Source organism: Ammodytes marinus (assembly GCF_949987685.1).
Source record: "Ammodytes marinus genome assembly, chromosome: 12".
Classification (NCBI taxonomy): domain Eukaryota; kingdom Metazoa; phylum Chordata; class Actinopteri; order Uranoscopiformes; family Ammodytidae; genus Ammodytes; species Ammodytes marinus.
In genome coordinates, this window is record NC_137216.1 from 25501001 (window position 1) to 25526222 (window position 25222).

General features: G+C 42.6%; 1 protein-coding gene across 1 annotated transcript; it reads left to right on the forward strand.

The window, feature by feature from the left end:
* Window positions 1–342: 342 nt before the first annotated feature.
* On the forward strand, window positions 343–22296 carry fam124a (family with sequence similarity 124 member A; the record flags this gene model as incomplete). Its single annotated transcript, XM_080038393.1, has 4 exons — window positions 343–398; window positions 5237–5268; window positions 15343–16100; window positions 21265–22296. The coding sequence occupies 4 exons, from the start codon at window positions 343–345 to the stop codon at window positions 22144–22146; spliced, it is 1728 nt and encodes a 575-aa protein (XP_079894519.1). The 3' UTR covers window positions 22147–22296.
* Between the last annotated feature and the right edge of the window lie 2926 nt (window positions 22297–25222).

The window sequence follows — 25222 nt, forward strand, 5'->3', positions numbered from 1 at the left end:
TTATTTATTTATTTATTTAATTAATTAATGCAAAATCAAACTCTCCACTTCTGGTTATCTGATTTCCTATAGTCCCTGAAGGCATCATCTCAGAGCGCAGCTGACGCAGAAAGAACGGAGTTCAAGCTCCTGTTGCTCCAACTATAGTTCAGCAGACAGACAGCTCATGCAAGTCTGGAGGACAACCCTGTCTCATACAAACTCTCTGCTTGTTCATATACCTCTCTTATCTCATCCGTACCGGACCGTGCTATAACCTGCCTACCGTAGCTTACCTGTTTTAGTCGTTACCTCGGGACTTTGAAACAATGCCGCTGCCTGCTGTCCAGCCGAGCCTCTGAGATGGAGAAAACCTTCGCTGAAGATGACTGCGTGGATTCAGGAGCCGAGACCGGAGGGTGAGTGGAGTCAGATGTGACTTATGCTCAATATAATAATCTTTATAAAATATTTCCTTAAATGTTGTTTGCATCCGAGTGAATGTTTCATAACGTTAAACCTTTGAAATCAACAATAATTGCATATTCAAAGATGCTGGGGCTGGGTGTCTTAATAACGGGGGAAGAAATTAAAAAACTTTTGACTAAGGACATTAAATAATTTTTTGTCAAAGACACAAATTATAGGTGCCTATTTAAAGTGAGTCTACAATTATGGCGAGAAATCATGTTGGAAGTTGGACATCCTTCCAGATAAACTACATGTGCACATTTCTCAATGAAGTTTGGTGTTAAACACCTAAGCGAGACCAGACATAACTGAACGCGCGCGAAACAAAACAGACAGCAGGGCTTCATGTAATATTAATATTTGAGCAAATGTGGCATGTCTGAAATGCACTTTTAAAAGTTAAAAGGTTGTGGTTCCTACATTTTGTTATCATGAGATTTTATTTATATTTTTTTATTTATGCATGCTATAATTGCATCCCTGGGCAAATCAGTGACGTAATAGTGTTTTGATTGAACATTGTTAAATGGATGTATTGTTCCTTCTGTTTTCAGCTGTTAGACAAAGATGAGCCTGGGTTTCTCCTGTGGTATGTCACTGTTACATGTAAGCTGGAGATGTTATAGAGAAGAATAGTGAGTGTTTGTGTGTTAATGACAGTCCCCATGTGACCCTTTAACCCCTTAAAAGACCCAATTTAACTGTAAAATACCCTACTTGAACTACATTTATTAAGATGTATCATTCATTGACCTGTGAAAGTTTGGCTATTGGCAAGATTCAGCGAAAAAGCAACATAAATTGAAAAGCATATATGAGAAATAAGCAACTTTATATTGTATTTATTTATTTATCTATACTTCGTTTTACTTTGAACGTTTGTAAGGTATGAAAAGTGATGAAGAAGCAGCTCATCAATGCCTTTATTGTCAGAGTCACCTGGGGGGGAGGGCGTGCTAGAGAGAGAGAGAGAGAGAGAGAGAGAGATATTGTGTGTGTGTGTGTGTGTGTGTGTGTGTGTGTTTCATGAGACCCGGCCGTATGGAAAAGCGCTGATGTGAATAGAAAAAGCAGGAACATCCAGCTGATAACCAGAGAGCCACCACCTCCATCAGGTCACATTCTCCACCTCTCCTGCCTCACTCCACTTCCTTTTCGGCTCTCCCTCATCCATCGTTCACTTAGCCGCTCTCTCCTCCAATCACAAACCACAGACTGTCACAGTGGCCTTGAGCTTTAATGATAAGGAAGTGTATCATTTGTTTTCCTATTGTGTTTTGTCTGCCCTGATAAATGTGACAGACAAAATATATTAAGTGACCTATTTCTTAAAGCTTTGCTAATTCATCTGAATGTAATATAAGCCTATACTAGGTGTCACGTAGAATAGGTTGTTCATATGAATGTAATATTAGCCTATACTAGGTGTCACGTAGAATAGGTTGTTCATAGAATTCTGAGAATTTTCACAAACAGCTCTAAAGGAAAGTGTCTGCCTCTTTTAGCTCAATTTGTTGGTTATTACAGCAGTTTGGATGTTTGGTTCAGTGACAGTCTCATCAATCTTGGTTTTTCCTTCCAGCTGCAAACAGCTGTTTTCCGTTTAGATCTACCCACTGTACAATGCCTGTCCTGCAAACAAACAGCAGAGAGACATAGACATAGACAGTTAGCGACTTGCTGGTAAACATTATGCCTATACGTAGCAGCTAAAGAACCAGGTCATCTTCTTAGGAGCTGGTGGAGACCAAACCAGAGTTGAAAGGAGAATTAATATTGGACTATATATATACACTATCATCAGGTTGACACCACACAACTTTACAACCCTCTCCACATGTCAAACGAGCCCTTTTAGACGCCCATCATGTCACTCAAACCTTGTGTTGTTTGCATGACTGGGCCTGATGCCTGTCTTCACTTTCTTTTTGTGTCTATTGTCTTTGGAGGGGATATGAAGCCTGGCAGCGTGGCCAAATAAACCACACCAAATAATACACACTCCCTTGGGAGCTATAAAAACAGACTTTTGACGGCTTCCAGCACTACGTTTTCCACATTTTGTCTTTGTTTTTGTCTCAGTCCATGCAGGGACAAGTCATAGCTTTTAAAACTCTCTGTGTCCTTCTGCTGGAATATTCCGATCATTTATTATCTGCCATTTCCCCCATCATCTCTCCTCTTACCTTTCTCTGCTCACCTCTGCTTCTTCCCCGAATCTGCACCGCTAATGGCTGTTAGGAAGATTGATAGCCTCCTGGTGCAGGAAACAGACCCACTCCTCTGTTTCCTGCTGTCCGGTAGCTCCAGAGGCCTTTATTAGTTTAGGTATTGTGTGTGTGTTTGTGTGTGTGTGTGTGTGTGTGTGTGTGTGTGTGTGTGTGTGTGTGTGTGTGTGTGTGTGTGTGTGTGTGTGTGTGTGTGTGTGTGTGAGCTTGCGTGCATGTGTGTGTGTGTGTGTGGAGGAACAGTGTTCACTGGTTGTCAGATGACTGCTGTGGGACTAATAATCTCAGGTGATGTAGTATACGGACCCTTTAGTGAATTATAGCATGTGTAGGATGCAGACCATCTCCTCAATCAGCCTCGTTGTATGTGGGCATACCTACGCCTCTTTCATGTTTCACACACAGACGGAAATTTAATAACACGGAAATGTCCGATTTTTTTTCTTCTAATCCATGGAAATCTGATTATGGGGAATCTAATTCCGCTTCCTTCCCAGTTTGAAGATGTGAGCTTTAGATTAGACACGTCCCTTTCATGAGAGAAAATCTATACGTGCACATGGTCGTTTTTCAGCAGTGGTGGAAGAAACAGGAATGCTTTACTTAAAGGTGCTCCGAGGAACATTCAGTTTGTGTTAATTCTTGCACCTCCTTTGGACAAAAGAGGTAGTGTTTTTAAGACACTAGCTGTTGTTCCTGGGTTTACTCATGACAAAGGCATTACGAAAAACTATATAAAATAGCATATTTTGCACTTGTGGTCTCGTTTGCTGTTGCATGTAATTCATGATCAGAGGAAAAATAAGACTGTTTCAGAAATATGTAACTATTCCTTGTAGCACTTCTAAAGAAATAGTGTGACATTTTAGAAAAAGAAAACTCATGTGCTCTTATTGCAAAGAGGTACATCAATACCACTCTTTTGTCTGTCACTTATACTGTATACAGATTTAGAGCGAGGACAACACAGGTTATCTTAGCTAAGCACAAAGATAGGAAGAGGGGGGGAAGACATCTAGCTTGTCTCTGTCCGAAAGTTATATCCCTGCCAAAACCCTCAAAACCATGCTATGGGCTGCCTGTATGTGGTTTGATCTACCTTTTTACGCTATGTAAACGTGACAACTTGTTGTGATGCAGCTTTTTCTTCTCGACTCACCATAGAACCACAAACTGTTGTGTTCCTACATTTTGATGTAGCAACCATTGTGTGAGATTGTAAGCTTGAGGGGTGGTGGTCATGGTAGAGGGTTAGGGTTAGGGTTATTGTTTTCTTAAAAATTGAGAAAAAGTACCTGCAAACTCAGTGAATCTTTATTCAGTTTCTTTGACACATTGTTCTCATCAGGGTTTCTGCATTTCAAACATGGTCACTGGTTTGTAGAGAGCATGATCCATATATGGGTGTATATATTTTTTATACCTTTTGGACGGAGGCCAGTCTAGCGGTTTTCCCCCGTTCAGGCGTTGGTGCTAAACTAGGCTCATCACTGCCTGGCTGTAGTTTTGTATAATGTTATATTCTCACATTGGGACTGGGACTTGTCATGCGTTACTTCAAAATAGTCACCACTGCACTGCTGCTAGTCTTTTAGTGACGAAACTGAAATGGCATAAATGAGTTGATGAACATTTGGAGCAGTTCATTAGGAATCCAGATATAAAGACACTCTTTTTAAATTAGGTTTTTAAATTGCATTTTATCAAGTTGCAATTGCAAGTGATTGAGGCTTTTGCAGACACGTTTACAGTAGTTTGTTCACTTTTCTGTAGTTCCTCTCACCAAGATGTAGTTTTTGTCAGAAGTTCCTGATATATGATGGAAACGCCCATGCTGACATGAACCTTTTTTTCTGACTCGGCCACTGGTCGTTGTGGTCTAAATGATATGATTCGAAGGCAGCCGTTACCACACAGAACACAGGAGAGAGACTGCATGATACCAATCTTCTCATCTCACTCTTGGAAAGAAAGCAAATATGTGTCTCTCTCTCTCCATAAAAAATGTTAAACAGTCCAGTAAAAGCAACGATACGGACGCAATAAACCTTCGCAAAATGAAAGACCTGAATGCACACATGTATTGAAGAAGCCTATATGTTTCTGATTAATAACTATAGTGTAGGTGATTTTACTCAGGTTTCAAAAGAAAAAGTACTTGATACTGAATTGCCCTTTTCAGCATTACTATACATCATAATAAATATAATATAATATAAGTTAAGTGGCATAAAATAGGAATACTTAGACATATACAAACAGTACTTGAGTAAATGTCCCTGTGTTTCATCCCCGCTAGATAGAAACCAGTGTGGAATGTCTTTTGTGACCTTTCCAGTTGGACCTCTCCTACTGTTTAGCCAGATGTCAGCGCTTTATTTGAAATAGGAGTGTGGCATCCTGTAAATCATGTTGATTGTATTGTGCTCTTCATACTGTAATATAAACTCCCGTCTCCTCTCTGTTTCTTGTCCATGTCGTCTCTCTCTCTCTCTCTCTTCTTTCTCTCTCTCTCCCTCTCTCCTTCTTTCTCTCCTCTTTCCTGTTGTCCTCTGCAGGTCTGATTACAGTCCCTTGTCCTCAACGAGCAGTAAGTACACACACACACACACACACACACACACACACACACACAGGACTTTATCTCCTTAATACACACTGACAAAATAAATCCACACACACAGGAGGATTGTGTGTGTGTGTGTGTTTGTAGGACTTCAGCTGATTTTAGGGAGGATTTTTTTGTACGTCAGAAATCAGTTGCTTAACTTAATATTACACAATCATACAAAGCAGCAAGCGCACACACACGCATGCACGCACGCGCACACACACACACACGCACGCACCCACCCACCCACCCACCCACACACACACACACACACACACACACAGACACACAGTTTTCCGACAATGCCTGGTTTGGTTTTTCCCCCTCGTTTTCCGGTGTCTTTTCCTTTCCTTTATCAGTTGAGCTTCTGCCACTATTGTCTCTGTGTAACCACTGGAGGTCAGGGTAGGAACTAAACGTGCACTGGGGGACATTGTCAGAAGATAAAATAAACATTTTAAATAAACTGGAACCAAAATTAGAAAGACAATACTAGACACTGTACTCGGGCGGGGACTTCATAGGATTTAGGAATGCATGCTGCCTGTGCCTCACTCAGGTTCACAGACTGAAAGCCATTCAAAAGATGAATGTACTATAATTATTCCATGTCTGACAGGTGTCTGTTTACTCTGTATAACTGGGCACCTCAGATGTAGCCGCGGTCAACAGCTAAACCACTCGTCTTAGTGGAGATATTATTTTCCTAAATGAAGTGCATACATATCTAAGCCGTCTCTTAGACTATAATGACATCACACACACCCTACAGACAGACCAAATGAAAGAAGCGGCCCCTCTATTTGTCTATTTGTCTCACTGAGGCGCAAGCTAATGATCGCAGCAGAAAGGACAGATGGAAGCCAACTGCTGCGGTGACAGATTTTTCCACAGACAATATAGAGAAGTCATCCGTCTCAGGGCTGTGTGTGTATGGCTGCCTGATTTTGTCCTCAGTGTGTGTGTGTGTGTGTGTGTGTGTGTGTGTGTGTGTGTGTGTGTGTGTGTGTGTGTGTGTGTGTGTGTGTGTGTGTGTGTGTGTGTGTGTGTGTGTGTGTGTGTGTGTGTGTGTGTGTGTGTGTGTGTGTGTGTGTGTGTGTGTGTGTGTGTGTGCATTGATGAAAAGGTGCATGCAGCATCAGGCTCCTTCATCCCCTACCTCCACATAAGTTATATTTAAGTTTGGTTTGAGAGAGCATATACTCCTGTTTATACAGGTGGTTAAACCCCTGACCTTTGACCCTGAGTTCAGACCAGCCATAAGCCCCCTGGAGACAAGCTAATATCATGCTTAAACCAACAATGTTTCAGTCAGACCGAGGTTATACTCCACTGTATGTCCTATGTAACAGAAAACTGGAGGAATTCAAATTGCTCATCCTCAGTGAATGCCATTGTTTAGGCCAGTGAGAACAGATTGTCTTTCATTTGATGCGTTTGTATGTTTACTGAAATATGAGGACATAGTCCATTTGTTGGGGAATATTTTTCAGCGTTAGCATAATACACATTTGGTGAGCTTATTCCAGTTATTGTATATGGGATTGAGTTGAAACAAAAAATGAAACGTGTGTTCATTGTAAGGCAGGAGCATATCAGCCGGTGCAATGCTGGTATGGCTAATTTTTCGGAAAACAATGGAGCTCTAAGAGTACAATAAACACTTGTTAGAAGGATCCATTCATTGTTGGTTTTGGTCTTTGTCGTGAGATTGGTTAAAAATAAATTGACAAAAATGTGAGCGTATTGCCAGCTTTTGTCCTGTAAATTAGACCACAGCCACCACTGCTGGGGATTAAAATCGCAACGTGCTCCATCTCAAAAATAAGGATTTAGTGTCATCTTTCTTCACTAAAGGTGCACCATCTGGATCCTAAGTTCATAAATCAACATCTCCGAGGACTCAATAACAGACTACATTACTTTTTTTTAAGAAGCGTAGAAGTGCTGTCAGACACATAACAAGGTCTTGTATCTAGTTGAAGCCTTTCTCACAGCTCAGAGATGGACTTTTATCTTGTTAAAAGAACCCCACACACAGATAAAATTGCCTCACGAGTGACATTTACTGGAATTGAGAAGGATAATCTAATACAGGCAGAAGGTCTGTTGTTTTCTTAGACGGAACAAGTCCAACTAGATTTAAGATTGACGAGATTCTGGAAAATGGAACAAATGAGACTCTTATGTGTCTAACGTTTAGTACTGTATCTCTGCCACTTCTGCATTTTGGAAAAATGTAGCTGAAACCTCTATGGAGTCTGGGATTTATATGAAGTATTTTAAAAGCTTTCATAATTAAATGCAAAGGCTTGCGGTAAAGTTAAGAAGTGGAAATTAAAGTTCCAATGCCGAACGCAAAATCTGCCTTTTATGTGTCGTCTGCAGCTGCTGTGTGCAGCATCTCTGGCCTTTCAGTAGGAGGTAAATAGGTTTTTGATTCAAGAGCCTTTCAACTGAGCCCCACCACGAACACTTAATCACACCACCTCACTTTCTATTGGTCACACAGCAGACTGAGTGCCCGTTCCGCCTGCTAGACCTTTGACCCTGCCCCCCCCCCCGCTCCCCCAATGGTTTTTCTGTGTGTGTGTGTGTGTGTGTGTGTGTGTGTGTGTGTGTGTGTGTGTGTGTGTGTGTGTGTGTGTGTGTGTGTGTGTGTGTGTGTCTACATGTACATACATGTAACACAGCTAACCCCCTCGGCTGTCAGAATAATGTATGTTTTTGGGTCAGAAGGACACAGAGGTCAGACTGGAACAACAGAAAGACGCCTAGCCGAGACACCATTACAAATATACTAACAGCCATAAACACATGAGAAGGCCATGCATGATTTGTTTAAGTACCTAAACAGTCTTCTGTAGATGTATTTATTACTCACAGATGTATATAGACTTATGAATATTTACAACACAGCTAGACTCCTAAAGGGAAGAACTTGGACCAAAGATGAGAAGAAAGCATGAGCCAGATTCAAGACCTCCAACTATTGGCATGCAATGGTGAAAACATGTCTTCCCTGAGAAAGAAATCAGTGATGAAAGAAATTGAAGATTTCAATACTGATTAGAAGAAAATGCACATCAGCATATTGAGCAGTGAGTGTCTTCTATACCACAGCGGACTAGACAGGATTGATAGTGTAGTCTTCTGACAAAAGCTCTGGGGGTCACAGGTTCACGTTGTGCGTTTATATTATCGGGGATCAGGCTGTCACAAGCAGATGTTTGCTCGACCGAAACAAACACATATTTGTGTGTGTGAGCAAACGTGGGAATGTAGCACTGCTTATGTGGTTGTGGTACTCTGATACCGCAAGGCAAAGTACTCTAAAGTCGAGCTAATAGACTGTGCATTTTTGTATTCAAACAGGTCATTATAGTTTAATAATCTAAATAAAGATTATATAATCAAACAGAAGTTTTAATTTTGGTAAAAAAGTTACACCCCTACAGAAATGTATCTGGACTATATACTGCTGATAAAAGCTGACCATGGCTGTTTCTTCTTGTTCCTTTACTAGGTTGCAAACATTAAAAATGACAAAATAATGCCAAATAATCTAAATATATAATCATAAAAATGATACACCACAGCACAAAGCCTGGTGACAAATACGCTGTATTTTAAGTGAACGCTTGACAGTGAAAGCCACCCTGGGGATCCCCCTAAGTTGACCACTTTAGATGTGATCACGCAGCAGCAGGAAATGTTTGGTTTTCATTAGCAGTAACTGTATACGGCTCTGATACGATCGTGTGACAAGTGAACAGTTAGCAGACAGCAAACGGGAACATTGAACCGTTTGTGCGTTTGGTAAGAGAAGTTTGGGTCACACAAACAAAGGAGGAGTCTGCCAGTAGATATGAAAACCACTATATATCCAGAGGTATTCCCAAAATGCTAAAACATTGATTGCCGGTCATGTAAAGTATCACCAATGGGTTTAGTCCAATTGGTCACAGTTCACAGCTAACCACCAGCATCCAAAAAATGTCTTCTTACAGTGTAGTGTTTTCAGTGCTACTAAAATATCCACATCCATATCTCAGGTTGTTAGTCATGCTCCTCCATAATGTTGGTCTGCAGTAAAATGATGAGTCTTCTTTACCACAAAGTGGAACACTTGGCCCAGTCCAGAGACTGTCTGTGCATCCAGTGATGCCGGGGGCCCTGCTCTTGTTATTTCAGCTCAGACAGGCAGCAGATTAGCGCAACCAGGAACACATGTGTAAGGTCCTCCAAAGCTACTCAACCAAAGGAATACACAACCTACACTGTTGTACACCAGGCAGTGGATGAAGTACTTGTTGGTGAACGTGCAGGAGCCACTGACCAACAATTAAATACAAACTGGAATAGGAGACCCTTCTGTATTCCCCTTGTCTCATTAGTGATCCAGTCACAACTTCTGTGCTGTCTTGTGTTGTTTCAGTGACAGTCATTGTAATACACAGCGGTGGTCACAGCAGTTTACAGTCAAGATGTTTTTTGTTGAAAAGGAAAAGACGACCAAATACTTTTCACTCTCAACAATCTGTACTGTGTCTGAAAAATCAAAAGCAGCCACTCACCAGGCGGTTACCTCATGGTATCTTTGATGGTGGCTAGACTGGCTACATGTAGCCCCCCACATGTAAAAAATTTGTGGAGCTACGTGCATTGTGTCCAAACCTACGTCGTAAATTATTAGTAAAAAGGATATATCCATATACTTTCTTTTAGTCGTACCTCACACTTTATTTCTGCTTTTCTATGTATGTAACAGAGAGTGTGGCGTACTTTAAGCCCTTATTGGTTGGAGTGATATCTGACCATTCACTACCTCTTTGCCTTTTCATCAGCACAGCCTTAAATCCACACTGGAGAATGTCACCTTCTCCAGTGTGGATTTAAGCATGTGTCTGTGTTAGAAAGACAGCGCTAAGTATCCTTTCACGCACCGAAACACTTCCAGTGTCCGCCAAGGCACTTTCACTACAGTCAGTGGAATAGCACCTGATAGATCAAGGACCACCCGTAACATCTCAGCACACACACACACACACACACACACACACACACACACACACACACACACACACACACACACACACACACAAGCACAGGCACACAAGCACAGGCACACTCACACTCTCTCTCTCTCTCACACACACACACACACACACGCGCGCACACACACACACACTCACTCCCGTGTATGAGATCCCAGTTCTGCCAATAAGCAGTTGGATATAAGTGTTACCAAATGTTCGCAGATTAAAATGAGGTTTGGACTCGGAGGCTACGATCGCAGCTAAATGCTGCAGTCAGCTGTTTGTTAATGGTTTAATTGAAGCAGTTTTGTCAGTCAGCCTTGTTGTGGGCCCTTTTTGACGATGAGTTAGTGAGTGTGTGCTCTCTCGAGTGCACATTTGAGTGCAGTCTGTAAGTCGTTGCACAGCAAGATATTGAGTTATTGCTTTGGCTCAGCGCTCAAGCACTTGAAAGCGTTTTTTCTCCAGGGTCCACTTGGTTCCTTGTAACCAAGAGGCGGGCCAGGAAACAGACCAGGACTGAAGTCGGGCCAGGTTCAGTTCATATTCAGACTAATGAGGTCTGGGTTGGGTTTGGTTGCATTGCTGCTGGTCTAAGGTATGTGTGTCAACATGTCGAATACCCAGGTACATACAGGTGTATCCTCAAACAAAAACGATGCTTTTCTACTCTGTTCGACTTGGGCTGCTTTTTGAATAGTGGAGTTTTGGTCTTTTAGGGTCGACCACATTTTGGAGCAGGTCTTATTATCCTCACGTCTTTGCAGTCCAAGTCCGACCGTCCAACGTTCCCTTTCAGATCGGCTATTTCTTTTGCAGATTCAGGTGGGAATGTTTCCTATGTTGTCATTTTTGATCATACAAATATTCTAGTTAGCATGCAGTAGGCATACAATTGGGACATACTTTTACTTATTTATTTTATCATAACATTGCCCCTTTGCCTCTTGCTTATATATCCGTCATCCCTGAATGTTTTCCTACTGAGGCTCCGTCGATGTGATGTCACTTCCTTAGTGCACTCGATTGTGGTTTAGAATCGCCCAAATAGCATGCTGATTACAACACTAAAAATCTCTACCCGATTTAGTAGGCATCCGGGTGTTTTTAAGCATGCAAAATCTGACCACAAGAATTGGGCCATCCTAAATCTTTTTCTACCATATTAAATAGTAGGGGAAGTATGGGGATTGGAACGCAGGGTTAGTTTAATTGTGTTACAGTACAGCATTAAAACACCAAACGCTTACAGAGCGCTGTGTATGTTTGTGTAAAAATAGTTACAGAGTTAAATAGGGTCACAGCATCAGTACCACTAAGCTTTTTGTCACTCTGCTAAGCCAAGCCGCCTTGTCCCAGGTCTGTTTAGCCCGCGAAGGTCACATGACTTGAATGAACCTGGACTAGCTCAATTGACTGGCCTTGGCCTCTTTAGTAAGCCTCCCCTTGTAATCTTTTCCCCCACTACAGTCTCTTGTAACCTACCCTATCTAATTCCTAAATGTAAAGCCAGAAGCAGTTTGAAGCTAGCAAATAGTGGCTCCAACTAATTCAATCCAATTGCTCTGATCTTCTTTGAAACTTTGCGGTGGTCCTAATCAGTTTACTGTCTCAGAGTATTTGTCTTTGGAGAACTGCTTGAAGGAGAGTCTGTCCCTCAATACTTTTCTTACTTCCCTCTCCTGCCTGTGACACACAGCTCTAAGCCCATTTGTTTCTACTGAAGACCTAGGTCTTTAAAAGATGGCTCACAGCCATCTGACGCAATACTGTGTAAGTTCACTCTCACCGCTCTCATGGCTTTGTTTTCAACCATATCAGGCAGCTGTTTTCAGTGAAAGAGTTCCAAAAAAACCACTGTACACTACCTGTCCAGCACCAAACAGCAGACAGACACATAGCTGGTGAACAGCATGTGTTTCTTTGTATCTTTTTGTACATGATAAATAAAGAACCTTGAACCTTGAATATTTACCTCAGTATGTTGATGTGTTCACAACTTGTTTCAGCTCACTCATTGCAGTTTAAACCATATGCAAAATGTCCCACTTACAACTACTGTAGTTTACATTGGAGACTTGGCACAATCTGAATCGGAGTTAAACTCACAGAACTTCAATTTTGTAGTCAAGGCTTTACATTTTAATTTCCTTGGCAACAGTGAAACTGACGTCAAAGTGTTGGAACTTGCATCTTTTTTTTCTTCCTTTTTTCACCAGACGACAAAAGGGGCCCACATCTTGAATTTCCTCCTTCAGTTGTTTTGGCTTACATTGAGGGCCAAGCTAGCTAAAGCTATGACTGCAGTACTTATACATGCAGTACACACACACATACACACACACACACACACACACACACACACACACACACACACACACTCAAACACACTCGGAGGGCTCGGTTGAGTTTTGGCTGCTAATCACTCTCATATGTGCAGGGGCCACTAGAAAGAGTGTTGTTTCTATCTCACGTCATCATCATCTGTGCGCATGGCTGCGAGCATGTGTTGCCAGTTAGCACTGAAATACGGCGCAAACGTGAAGGTCTGCGGGTCTTAGAAAAAGATAAGATTGTTTATGAATGTGCAAATTGATTGTGTGATTGCCCGGTGGCTTGTGTAGTAGTCAGTCGCGTCAGAAACATCAGCCTCAGCTTGAAGACGCGAGTGGATTAAGAGCTTAGAGACACACTCCTCCAGAGCTTTACACAAAAAAAAAACCTTCATTCCCCTCCCAGGATTGGGGTGACTTAATCCCTAATTTATTCTTCTCTGTGCCAGCTTCTCATTAACCCTTATTGCCAAAGGAAAGCATCACTTTGAAGGAACAAGGTATTTAAAGGTGTAGCGTGTAAAGGGAATTGGTGTTTTTGTTCTTTGTAGAAATGGAATATAATATAATATTTTTTTATTAAGATTTTTCACCACTAGATGCAGCTAAAATATATGTTTTACTACACACTGCAGCTTTTAAGTTGCATCTTTTGACCAAGAGTGTCAAAAAATGCAACTCAGACCCATCGGAAGAATGTCTCTGCTCCTGAAAAAGGATACTGTGAGAACTGTGTGTAGCAGGAGTCACAGTAGAGAAATCCAAGCTTTCTGCGCGACAGTACAATGTGCTGTACAGAAAATACCCTTAAAGATCTCTATCATCCCTGTGTTGGGTGTCTTGATGCCTGGGACATGTTGGGTAGCCAGATTCTAATGGGATCAGGTAGTCGTTAATGAGCATGGTGCCCTATATGTGTGTGTTGACGCCTGTATCCTGGCATCCACCTTTAACCTGCAGTGCACCTTTCTTGATCCTGCTTCAGACAAACTGAGCCACACAAGGACACTTTGTGTTCTGGTTAAGGTTTGATGGCATTTTATCAAATGTATATATTACATTTTATCTTATGAATCTGATACCTTTCAAATCACTTATCAAACCTATTTAGGTTTACTTGCAATCGACTGTGGAAAAAATTACAATTTCATATTTTATGTAGTACTGTAACCCTAAATATCTCAGCTCACTTCCCATTGTCATTGGCAGAATATGATTGCCACTTTATAAGATCAGAGAACCCATCCTGATTTTCTATATTGTATTTTTGCTACTTCCCTGTTTTTTTTAAATCGACAAAGAAGCAATATAATGCAAAACTAAGAAAAGGTCGGTCAAAAATGTTAAACATTGTTTTCTTGCCATCAGACTTTGCTTTCATTCAAACTATATTAAAGGGCATCAAAACCAAGAACCTCCTTTTGATAATCATTCTGTACCCTGAGCGGACTGTGTCGTTACTCCTCTAGTGGTCTTTGAGCAGCGTTTCCTTGTAACCTGACCTTAACATTTAGAAGATGTCACCTCTTTGGTCAAGTAGAATCTGTCCTTTAAAGCAAAGGCCAGAGGGACTCATGAGACTGGACCTGCTGCGATTAGGCATCTCTGTCTCACGGAGGGATTCTGGCAAGAGCCAAACATGAACAACAAGACTGTGTGTCCGTGCCAAAACTGCCTCAAAGCAGAAACATACCGGGACCAAGAAGTCCCCCGAGAAGTCCGATAAAGACCATAGGAAAAAAAAATGAGCGAAGGAACATGGAGATTAGGAGATACAGCGTGGGTTGTGTACAAGTAACATGCAAGAGTGAAAGCAATGGCTAAATAAAACTGTAGTTTAGGAACATTTCAGTGGAAGTTTTGCAGTACCTGTGCCAAGGGGAACCAAACCTGTCCAGGTCAGGGGTTCAGGGGGGAAGCTACACCTGAATGCACCGCTCCTGCTGTGGTCTGAAACATTCCTCCGGGCTTCAGTAATGACCTCCTAATGGCACTAATGAGCCTCCACAGTGGACCCCTGAGCCACATGGGTCTGGAGGGAAGGAAGGAGGGGGGGGGGGGGGGGGGGGGCAGAGAAAGGTAAACATAGACATTGGTAGAAAGTTGGAGTTAGATCTGGATGAGTGACATGGAGATGGATGGGAGTGAGAGATCTGTAAAGGGGAGAGAGAAGGAGAGAGAAGGAGAGAGGGAACAAAGAAGTAAACAACAGAAAGGTGAAGAAGGAGAAAAAGCAGTCCCAGTATCCACAGGAAAGATGTTCACCTTGGAGGAATCTGTCACGTTGGATTTACAGGGCCTAAAAGTGTTAAACTGGAGTTTGTGTCTAGTTATTGACCTACAATTAGTGGGATTAGGGATTTTGATCTTGATCTTACCCTGACCTTCACCGTTTGGGTTGCCTAACCTCAACCATACTTTAACCATAGTTTCTTTGTCGTAACAATCATCAACCTCACGCATCAATATAGCAAAAATAAAACATTTTGAATCTTGAATAATGTATATTACATAACTTTTTAGCAGGCAACATGTTTTTTTCATATCCAAAATAATGTCCAGGTTTTTGTTTGTTCCAAAAAGATTATAATGTTATCTCTTCTCCATTTCTTTCTCATCCCATTTCTCTCCTCTCCCTTTCCACCCTCTCTTTCCTTTTCTTGATGCTGTTGTGCGTGGAGGCGAGTTATCCATGGGCGAGCTCCAGGATCCCTTCCTCGTCAGCGTCCACCTCATTGCCGACCCCGGCCAGGGCAAGTTCCTTCAGCGTGCTGCCGATGGCGTGCTGGCGTGGGTTCACCCTGAGCTGCAGCTCTTCAGAGTGTCGGAGCGGGCCTCTGTCTCCAGACCCAAACACCATCAGAACACCAACCCGTCTGCCGCCTGCCAGCCGGCTCTGGCAGTCATCATCTTCCTCCAGGACTCGTACGGTGGCGAGGAGCAGATACTGATGCTTCACCGCACTCTGCAGAGGCCGCCATGGTGCTACCATCACACAGAGAAAGTCAGCAATGGCCGTCGCATGCTACCGCTGACACCATGCAGTCAAGACTTTTTCACCCTGTCTACGGGCACGCCGCTGTGGGCGGTGCGGCAGGTCCACTACGGGAAAGAGATCGTGCGATTCACTGTTTATTGCCAGCATGAAAACTATGTGGACATGGTGCGGCTTTACAAGCTGCTGCTTCAGCGGAGGGTAGCTCAGAAGAAGGAGGACTTTTGCTTCTTTGTGGTTTACTCCAACCCAGACATGGAGATCCAGTTGTCCTTCAAGAGGCTCCCGCGAGGTCAGACTCCGTTGGTGCTGGACTCTGCGGTGATGGAGGTGAGGGTGAGAGATGTCGGGACGCTGGTGCCTCTGCTGCCAAACCCCTGCAGCCCGATCAGTGAGGCCCGCTGGCAGACTGAAGACTACGATGGAAATAAGATCTTACTGCAGGTGAGAGGGCGACTTTTGAAGTAAAATTGTGTTAAGTAAATATACATTGCGCTTCTAGAAAACAGGGAATGATTTCAGGCTATATTTTCCATTTCCCAACTCTGCTGGATCAAGACATTTCAGTCAGCTTCTATCAATTTCTACTATTAGAGTGACACATGTTATCTATGAAGCTTTATAGCACTGAAGGGGACTACCGTTACCAGTTAAAAGACAGAATAACCACAGAAAGACGGCCGGCCAACTTGCTCTCTCTACAATGTGTTTTTCTAACACTGGAAAAGTCTTTCTCTTGGCTGAAAGAACAACAGAAGCAGGGACAGAGGAAGAAAGAAGAAATGGTTGAGAGAGGGATGTTAAACAGATTCTGCAGCCAGAAACAGCAATCACAGTCTGAAGACAAAGCACCATTGATTCTTTATAATTAGTAGCCCCCAGTTTTAATCCAACCATCCAACCATAAATGTGTCCATCATAATCTATCATCATTGTGTACACATTCAAATGTTTCACAGTGATCACATAAAGACATATGCTGTGAAAACATTGATGTGAATGAACACACACACACACACACACACACACACACACACACACACACACACACACACACACACACACACACACACACACACACACACACACACACACACACACACACACACACACACACACACACACACACACACACACACACACACACACACACACACACACACACACACACACACACACACACACACACACACATACAGACACACACACACACCTACACACACTCACTAAACACACAGCACGGTCCTTGTTTGGAGGGTATCAGTTACAGAGGGGGATAAGTGTCCAGGCAGTGGAAGATTAGTAGTTTTGAAAGTTCAAGCCGATAAAGCAGCAGTCCATTACCGGGATTGGACCAGCGCAGAGTGGAAACAAAGGGCTAATCTGTCATGACAATAGACCATATGCATGATCCTTAACTGCCATCTGGCCTGAAGTCATGTGGCCCAGTCCTCACTGTAACACACTGCATTACAAGGTGCCATAACTGACACGAGGAAGCTGTTAGCAGTATCTTCATGTCCAATGTCAAGCAGTTTCACTTCAAGACCATAAAACAAGTTTCTCATGCCTGTAGAAAGTAGAATGCCTGTTGGCTTAGCAAAGAGACTGGAAACAGAGAGGAAACACTCAAATAGAAGCTACAGCCTAATATGAAAGTGATCAATCGTCTCAAGTGAGTATATTTAAAAAAAAAGCTTTTCCTGTCTGGAAAGAAATCCTGTGTATTCAATGGCAAAGCCAGAGTTGTGTTCTGTAGTGGTTCTCTGGAAGTGTTTATTCCTACTTGTAAATTCAATTAATTATTTTAATGTTTATCAACAAGGAAAAAAATAAGTCAATCAGTTTTAACTTATAAGAATAGCAGCAAATTCTCACTTTTGAACAACTTTTCTGAGGACTTCAGCTTCGATTTTATCAAAGCTTTGGAAGCCACAACCGAACAGCTGAGCAGTTTTTGGATTACGTTGCTTTACTTAATTCGGACATTTTCTTGCTTCTGCAGTGTCGTGTAGTTTAGGATTAGTGTCGGTTTGCGGTGGTTTTGGCCGGCTCAGGTCAGATATCTGGCTGACCTGGCTTATCCCGAGATATCTAAAAGCTTACGCCATGTTCGGGTTCTGATCATCGTCATGTCAACAACCTCATTACCCAGCACCCCCTGCTGCGACTCCTCACTGCTATTGTAGCATGTTGTCCTCACGGAAAACTGGACAGATCCTGTCATGTCGAATTAGCCGACGGAGGCACACTCGCTTTCAAGCCAAACATGCAAAGAAATCGCTTCAGTAAATAACAAATGTGGGCAGTTGACCTGCAGCAGCTCAGCAGCAACACACACACACACACACACACACACACACACACACACACACACACACACACACACACACACACACACACACACACACACACACACACACACACACACACACACACACACACACACACACAGACAGAAAAAAGTTATCCTGCCTTGGCCTCCCCTCTCAAGTGTCACTTAGTTTTTTTTTAACACTCGCTGCCTGCCTCTTTCTTTCCTGCGTGGGTGAGATAAGTATGCAGCCGTGCAACCGCGTCAAGGCTCAGAGCCAAGGAACTCTACCGAAGAAAGACAAAGTGAAGAAGAGAGTGGGGGAAAGATAAACAGGAGGCAGAGGAGTGTGGAGGAGAGAGGGAACAGAGAGCAGAGGAGGTTAATAAGAGAGTGGAGGGACGAGGGAAAACACTGGGGCTTTGTTACACTTTTACATGTTTCTGTCATCACACACCATGACACAGTTTTGCTTTCAGCCTTGGGAGGACCACTCACTGACACAATACATTCCCAAACGTCCCAAACTTGTTTCACATAAAACCTGCACTTTTGCCACTTGGGGGGCAGTGGAAACATACAACATTGAAATATCATCACCCTATAAGTATCCCCCATCCATTACAGTGGACATGACTTCTCCTCAGGATGCTTCGTCAGAGAAGCAAGGAATTATACAGATAGAGAGGTTGACGAAAATGCAATTAGGTATTTCAACATTACCTCCCACAAGCTGATTGTTGCTAACTGTGTCCATATGGGGTTTGGCACTGAACAGGTCGTGTACAAAGCCTTTTCCCCTCCTCCTTTCACATCATTTGATACATTGTTAGGAAATGACAACAGTGACATTTATAGACATTTTCCCCTTCTTACATGCTCTTCCACCTGTCGCAGCCACACACACACTTAGCATTAAAGAAATCCCATAATGTCCTCTCCGACCCAATGTAAAAAGCAGCAATTAATAGGATTATGAAAGAGCTGGACTGATTGTTTGCCTTTAAATCAGCAGGGCGTCCACTCAGGAACACACTCACATAAACAGGTGTCCACTTTTGATTAACTTGCACACCTAGACACATTCTGGACACATTGTTTTTCAGTAATGTAATCAGTTACTTTGATTCAAGATTGTACAGCGCTTGTCTTTTAGCCGCATGGCCAAAAGCTTGGAAACGGTCTTTCGGTCGGTCGGTTGACCATTATAGAACCACTTTTCCTAACAACTATTGGATGGATTGGAACTGCCATTTTTTTGCAGATATTCATGACCCCAAAGAAAATGAATCCTACTGATTTTGGCCATCCGTTTAACCTTTACTCTAGCACCACCTGCAGCTGAAAGTGTTTAGTGTCCCTCTGAAATATCTCAACATCTACCTGGATTGGTACAAAATGTAGTGCAGAGATTTGTGGTTCGCAGACAATGAATCCTACAGATATTTGTAAATCCCCGAAGGCACAAAGAGGTATATATTTGTGGGTTTGATATCTCTGTTAGTATTGGATGGATTGCCATGACATCTGGTACATTGACAATGATGTTAAACAGAGAAGCAGCAAACTCTCACATTTGAACCAGCAAATGCCTCCAACCCCCACCCCTGTATAAATATATGTATGGTATATGAACTGTATAAATATTTTCCGATTCAATCCATCTTGATCAGCAAGAATATTTTATTAACTTTAAGAATACAGATTTTGTCCGTTTCCTCCACTGATTTGGGTCTGTCACGAGGATGTGGTAAATCACAGTTTAACTCCTGTGTGCTCATGAAACTTTTAATAGTATTTTTCCATGATATTTATTGTTGTTCAATCTGGAACATATGGAAATCTGCAACAAAAAAAAAACTCCCATCCATCCCCTTGTGCTCATGGAAATAATTGTCTCGAGGCTGCTGTATGGAAAGTTATTGCTTCTGCTTGCATTGTTTACTCGGAAAGCCGGATGACAGAGCTGACATGAAGAGCAGAAGTATGGAGAAGCTATTAGCATCTAGGAGGAGGAGGAGGGACACGTTCTTTTCACTACTTACAGAGAAGAAAAACATGAACGGAAAACTAAACTGACAGATGAATGAAATAAATACTGCTGCAGCTGCCTTGCATGTTAAGAACAAAAAAACACATTTCCACATTTGTGTCAGAGCCGGGGAATACCCCCATTATGCTCCTAACGTCCAGACTTGTTATGTTGTGGATGGTGATCAGACTTCTAGATTTGTGGTGACGCAGGGATTTTTTCTAAACAGCAGTTTCTGTGTTTTGAGATGCCTTTGGAGGTGTGATACACATGGGGCCTTCTCTATGACGCTGATGTATTCTCCAGCTGCTGGTTGGATTCATAAAAGAGCTCGGCTGAGAAGAGGGGGCGCATGTTGGCTTTTGTAAACCCCGGGGTTTCCCTGCTGTACCCCTTTCTCCTTCACTTTGCTGCCTGTATGTGACGTGAGGAGCATTTGGCTGCATGAGAGCCCTGCAGGGAGAGGTTTATAAGTCTTACCCAGCATGCACCTCCTTTCCTCGGGACCTTTAAATATACCTCTTTAGGACAACAAGATGGGAAAGTAACAGGCCAAATATTATCAAACTGCTCTTTCAAAAGGCAATGAATGCTCAAGCAAAACATTGTGCAATCCTGAATTTGATAAAGAGGTAATCACATATTTTTAGCCAATGCACACCATCTATAACATGCTTTTTAAAGGCAATACAACCTTAGAAATTTAAGATAAATGTTTTTTGCAAATAGGCAGACCAGAGAATGGATACCTAGAATCCAAATAGACTTTGTTCAAAGCCTTTATTGCAGTTTGTCACGGTAGAGACCCAAGAACATGCTGGTGGACACTAGGGACCATAAACAATGTTGGTTTTCTTTTGCCTTTTTGCGTGCAGTTTTATGGTCCTATTGTTTGGGATCTTAGTATAAAAACCCACTTGTTCACCTCAGCTCTTCCACCTCCGAATCAACCACAATGGTTGTGAAAATACAATGGCAATTTATCTGATTATCTTTATCTTTTATTATCTTATTAAAATAATAATTTAAGACTAGTAGTTACTGTGAAACTTTTATAATGTATTAAAAAACGGTTATCTTTCAAAATAACACATTTGATTGAATCCCCTTCAATAATTTATGATTTTACTGAATGCCTTTTTTTTTGCAATGTAGCCTACTTTTGTTAAACCTACTCATTACACTCTCTCATAGCATAACATTACAACACTCAATCTACATCTTATATTCTAATTGGTTTTTCCTTTTCCCTTCCTGCTCAGGTCCAAGGCGCCCCCTTCAAACACTATCAAGATCCCTTCCACCTATCCTCCACTTTTGCTGAATCGGCCTCGGCTCCATCCACCATCGCCCGTACCTCCGCCGCCCCCTCGTACAGGAACCGTCGACACCACCACAACCACCACCACCACCGCTCCATATCCCGTCTCAGAGTCCACCAGACGCCCCCCGACAGCTCCCACCCAATGGCCTGTGAAGAGCCGGATGAGCTGGAGGAGTGGGTGGACCGCCACTACCCCGACAGCTGGAGGAGCCAGTGGAGAGGCCACCAGTCTGACTCTCTCTTCTCTCTACCCAACCTGGGCTCTGGTAGCTCCCATTCAACATGCTCCTCTCCTGGACCTTCTCCCAGCCCCAACAACAGGAGCAGGTCCCTCAACAGAAGCTCCTCCCTGGTCCCGCCCTTTCGGCTGAATGTGGACGCTCTTATTGGGGCGGAGGAGACGGATGTAGACACGGGGGACAAGGTCAATCCTGATACGTCCATCGTGGTAAATCCAGGTAGTAGTAGTGTCGTGGACCTCACAGTGGTGTCTGCGTACATCAAATCAAGCCTGCCACAGACTTCTCGTCCGTCCTCGGCGCCGCCAGATGAAATCTTACGTTCCCTTTCTCCCGCCATACCAGAGAACGTCTACAAGGCAGCAACACTGGGCAGGACTCCAAACAGCTTCACCACAGTCAGCAGCAGCACTTGTTCTACGTTGCTAGGGCTACGTATCCAAAGCCCCAGTGTGAGCACAAGTACCACTCCCTCCCTGAGCGATGTGTCCATAAACATGTTCGACAGTTGCAGCATTGTTAGCAGCACACCGGTTGAAGAGGGAGACAGGGCAGAAGATGAAGAAGAATTCTACATTTAAGCTGTTGGTATTTAAGCTGAGAAGACTTTACTGGCCAGTAATAAGAGGCCACACAGGTCAACTCTGCCCCCTGGTGTTTGATAGAGACAATACAATAACGGTGACTTTAAACCAGTTTTAAACTGGAGCTCAGCACAACCTTTATTTACTGTTTTCATGTAGGCTATTTGTGAATGTTGCTTTTTGTTGCATGTAGATTTAAGCTTTGTAAATGTCTGCTTGTGTAAGCAAATTGAAGTACACATTTAAAGTACACAATTACTACATACAGATACAATATTAAATAAAGTTTTCTCTTTCATGTGTGATACACACTACCACTTTAACGTTCACACTTTGATTCTTAATTGTATTCATTTATTTTTTGAAGATTATTTTTTGGCATTTTCTAATGCTTTATTTATAGTGCAACGAGACAGAGATGGAATAGGGCAGAGAGGGAAATGACATGCAGAGAACCAACCATAGGCTGATTCAAACCGGGACTGCTGCAAGGACTGAGGTCAAAGCAAGAACACAAGTTAGTCTCCAACATGTAAAAATCTGATAGGAATATTCTCAGACTGAGAAGTGATGGATAAAATGCTGCCCTCTAGTGTCGAACTTTGATGTTAAAAATTCCCTATTAACACAGGATCTCCGTATCTAGTGATTTTGTTCCCCATTAAAGAGCTGTATCTTGATTTTAAACTAATCTCTAAAATAATACATTCAGAAAATCCTATCCTAAAGTCCAGCAACAACAGTTGAAACAACATCGTTTTATGTCAGTTACGTTTCACTGAGGTCCGTAATGTTTGTCTGTGTCTTTGGGGGAAATCTTCAGCCCATGACACCTGCCTCTCTCCACAGCCTGAGCACTTAAACAGGTGCTAGTCTCCCTGTGAGGTCTCCACTCTGTCTGAAGAGGGCAATGCAATCATAGTGAACTCTGGTTGTCATGGAGAGGCCTCCTTTGCAGCCCTGCAGAGGTGACGTCATCAGCGGCCAATCCGCACACAGAGTGGTATAATGTATTTCTTCCACAGTGCAGAGGTTACACATGAAGAAGTCTGGAAAACAGATCAGTCTGCAAGGTACCTTACAAAGTTTAACATATCCAGTATAACAGAATAGATTCAGTGTATGCCCTTATTTTTAAAAATATTTCGTCAAAACTTGTATTTGTAGAGACCCAAAGATTTCTTGAGAGAATGAGAGAAAAGCTCAGCCAGTCATCACGTAAGCAACATCATCTTATACAGAGACATGGACGAGGGTAATTGGAAGATCGTTTGTCACAATCAGGCCAAGTGAGGTGCAATTATCACTTACCACAGCACTTACTCCAGGGGCACAGCTTCAGTACCAGGAGGAGGAGTTATGGAAAGAGTTTAGGGTGAGCCCAGCTATTCATTTATTTTTTAAGTAAAAAGGTTGTGATTTTATTAAAAAGGTTATCCACATATTTGTGTTTAAGAGAAACATCACCACATAGATGAGAATGAACATCGTGGGACTGATCTTGACAATACAATAACTAAGAAACTACCAGCTGCTATACAGTAGGTGGACTACACAGGACCTAAACTGCATTTAGAGTGCAGGAGACAGGTTTGAGCTTCACTACCAAATGACAGCAGATGGTGCTACAGTGCAACTGCATCAGCTTGAAAAGGTTACAAGGACAATTCACCAAACTGATTATTAAAAGCCCCATAAAGCAAAATTTGCAGTTCAACTGATACAATGTTAGAACCAATATGATGTACTTTTTTCCCTTTGAAATTACTAAAGATATTTCTCAAACATTCAAAGGTATTTCTCCATGTGACAATGCTATCCGCCGTCTTGTCCTCTAAATAACAAAGCACCAACCTTTTTCCCATGGTTCTTCAGATCCATGCTCCAGCGAGGTGCGGGCTACGTGGGACACGTCCCCTCACGTCGCCCCTCTCCCAGTGCCAGCACTAGTGGCTCTAATCCTCCGTGGCGTACCTGGCAGATCGCTCTGGCGACACCGGCTCACAGCGCTGCTGGCGTTGTTGCAGCGCGGCCCGGCCCCGCACACCAGCGTCCCCTCTAATCCCTCCCCAAAGGCCCAGCAGCCTGAGGGGAAGTAGGGCACTGGAGGTGAAGCAGAATGAGTCAGTCAATCACAGCCATACTGCACAGCTGCTCAATACTGAACTCTATTTACTAAACCACTGCTCATGTCTACAACTTCTAACTCCAATATTATGCAACTTTACCAGAGGTCTGAGGTTACTGGTTCCTAGCCTACATCTCTTTCTTCTTCTTGTTCGATCTTTATCTTCTTGAAGTAGCTTAATCTTGCTCATCTCATATTATTTTAATTTTCTGGTTTTGTTCTTCCAGTTATGTTCTCGTTATGCCTCTGCCCTGGCGACAGCCGAAGGCCCTAGGCGTTTTGTTTCCTGATTGTCCGTCCGTAAGTCAGACTGTTCGTCGGTCCGGGCCATTCTTGTAAACACGATAACTCATAAACGCGTTGAAGGATTTTCTTCAAACTTAGCTCAAATTTCCACTTCGACCCAACGATGAACTGAGAAGATTTGACAAATGTCAAAGTTCAAGGACACCGTGACCTCATGCCTCATGAACAAAATATCTCAAGAACGCTTTGAGGGATATTGTCCAAGTTTGCACAAACTCACTTTGGACTGGAGGATGAACTGATAACATTCTCGAGGTGTACGGTCAATGTCACTGTGACCTCAAATCTTGTAAAATCAACAAAATAAAAATTGATTGAGGGAATTTTTAAATTGAGCACAAACTTCTCTTTGAGGGTCGACTGATTCCATTTAGGAGGTTAAATGTTACTGCGACCTTACATATTGTGAGGTCAAGGTGATGTGGTACCGTGTAGCTTCTTGGGAGCCTTGCCTTCTATATAGCATTGCCTACCACCATTATTATTTCACCGTTCGGCGATTGTATGCCTCACAGAGTCCATACCTCAGGTGATATATACATTAGTTCTAGTTTAATGTTGATGTTCTTCTCTGTTGTTGTTGTCCAGAGGGGGACATTTCCTTCACCAGGTGCTTTTCTCTTACAGTAATGGGATGAA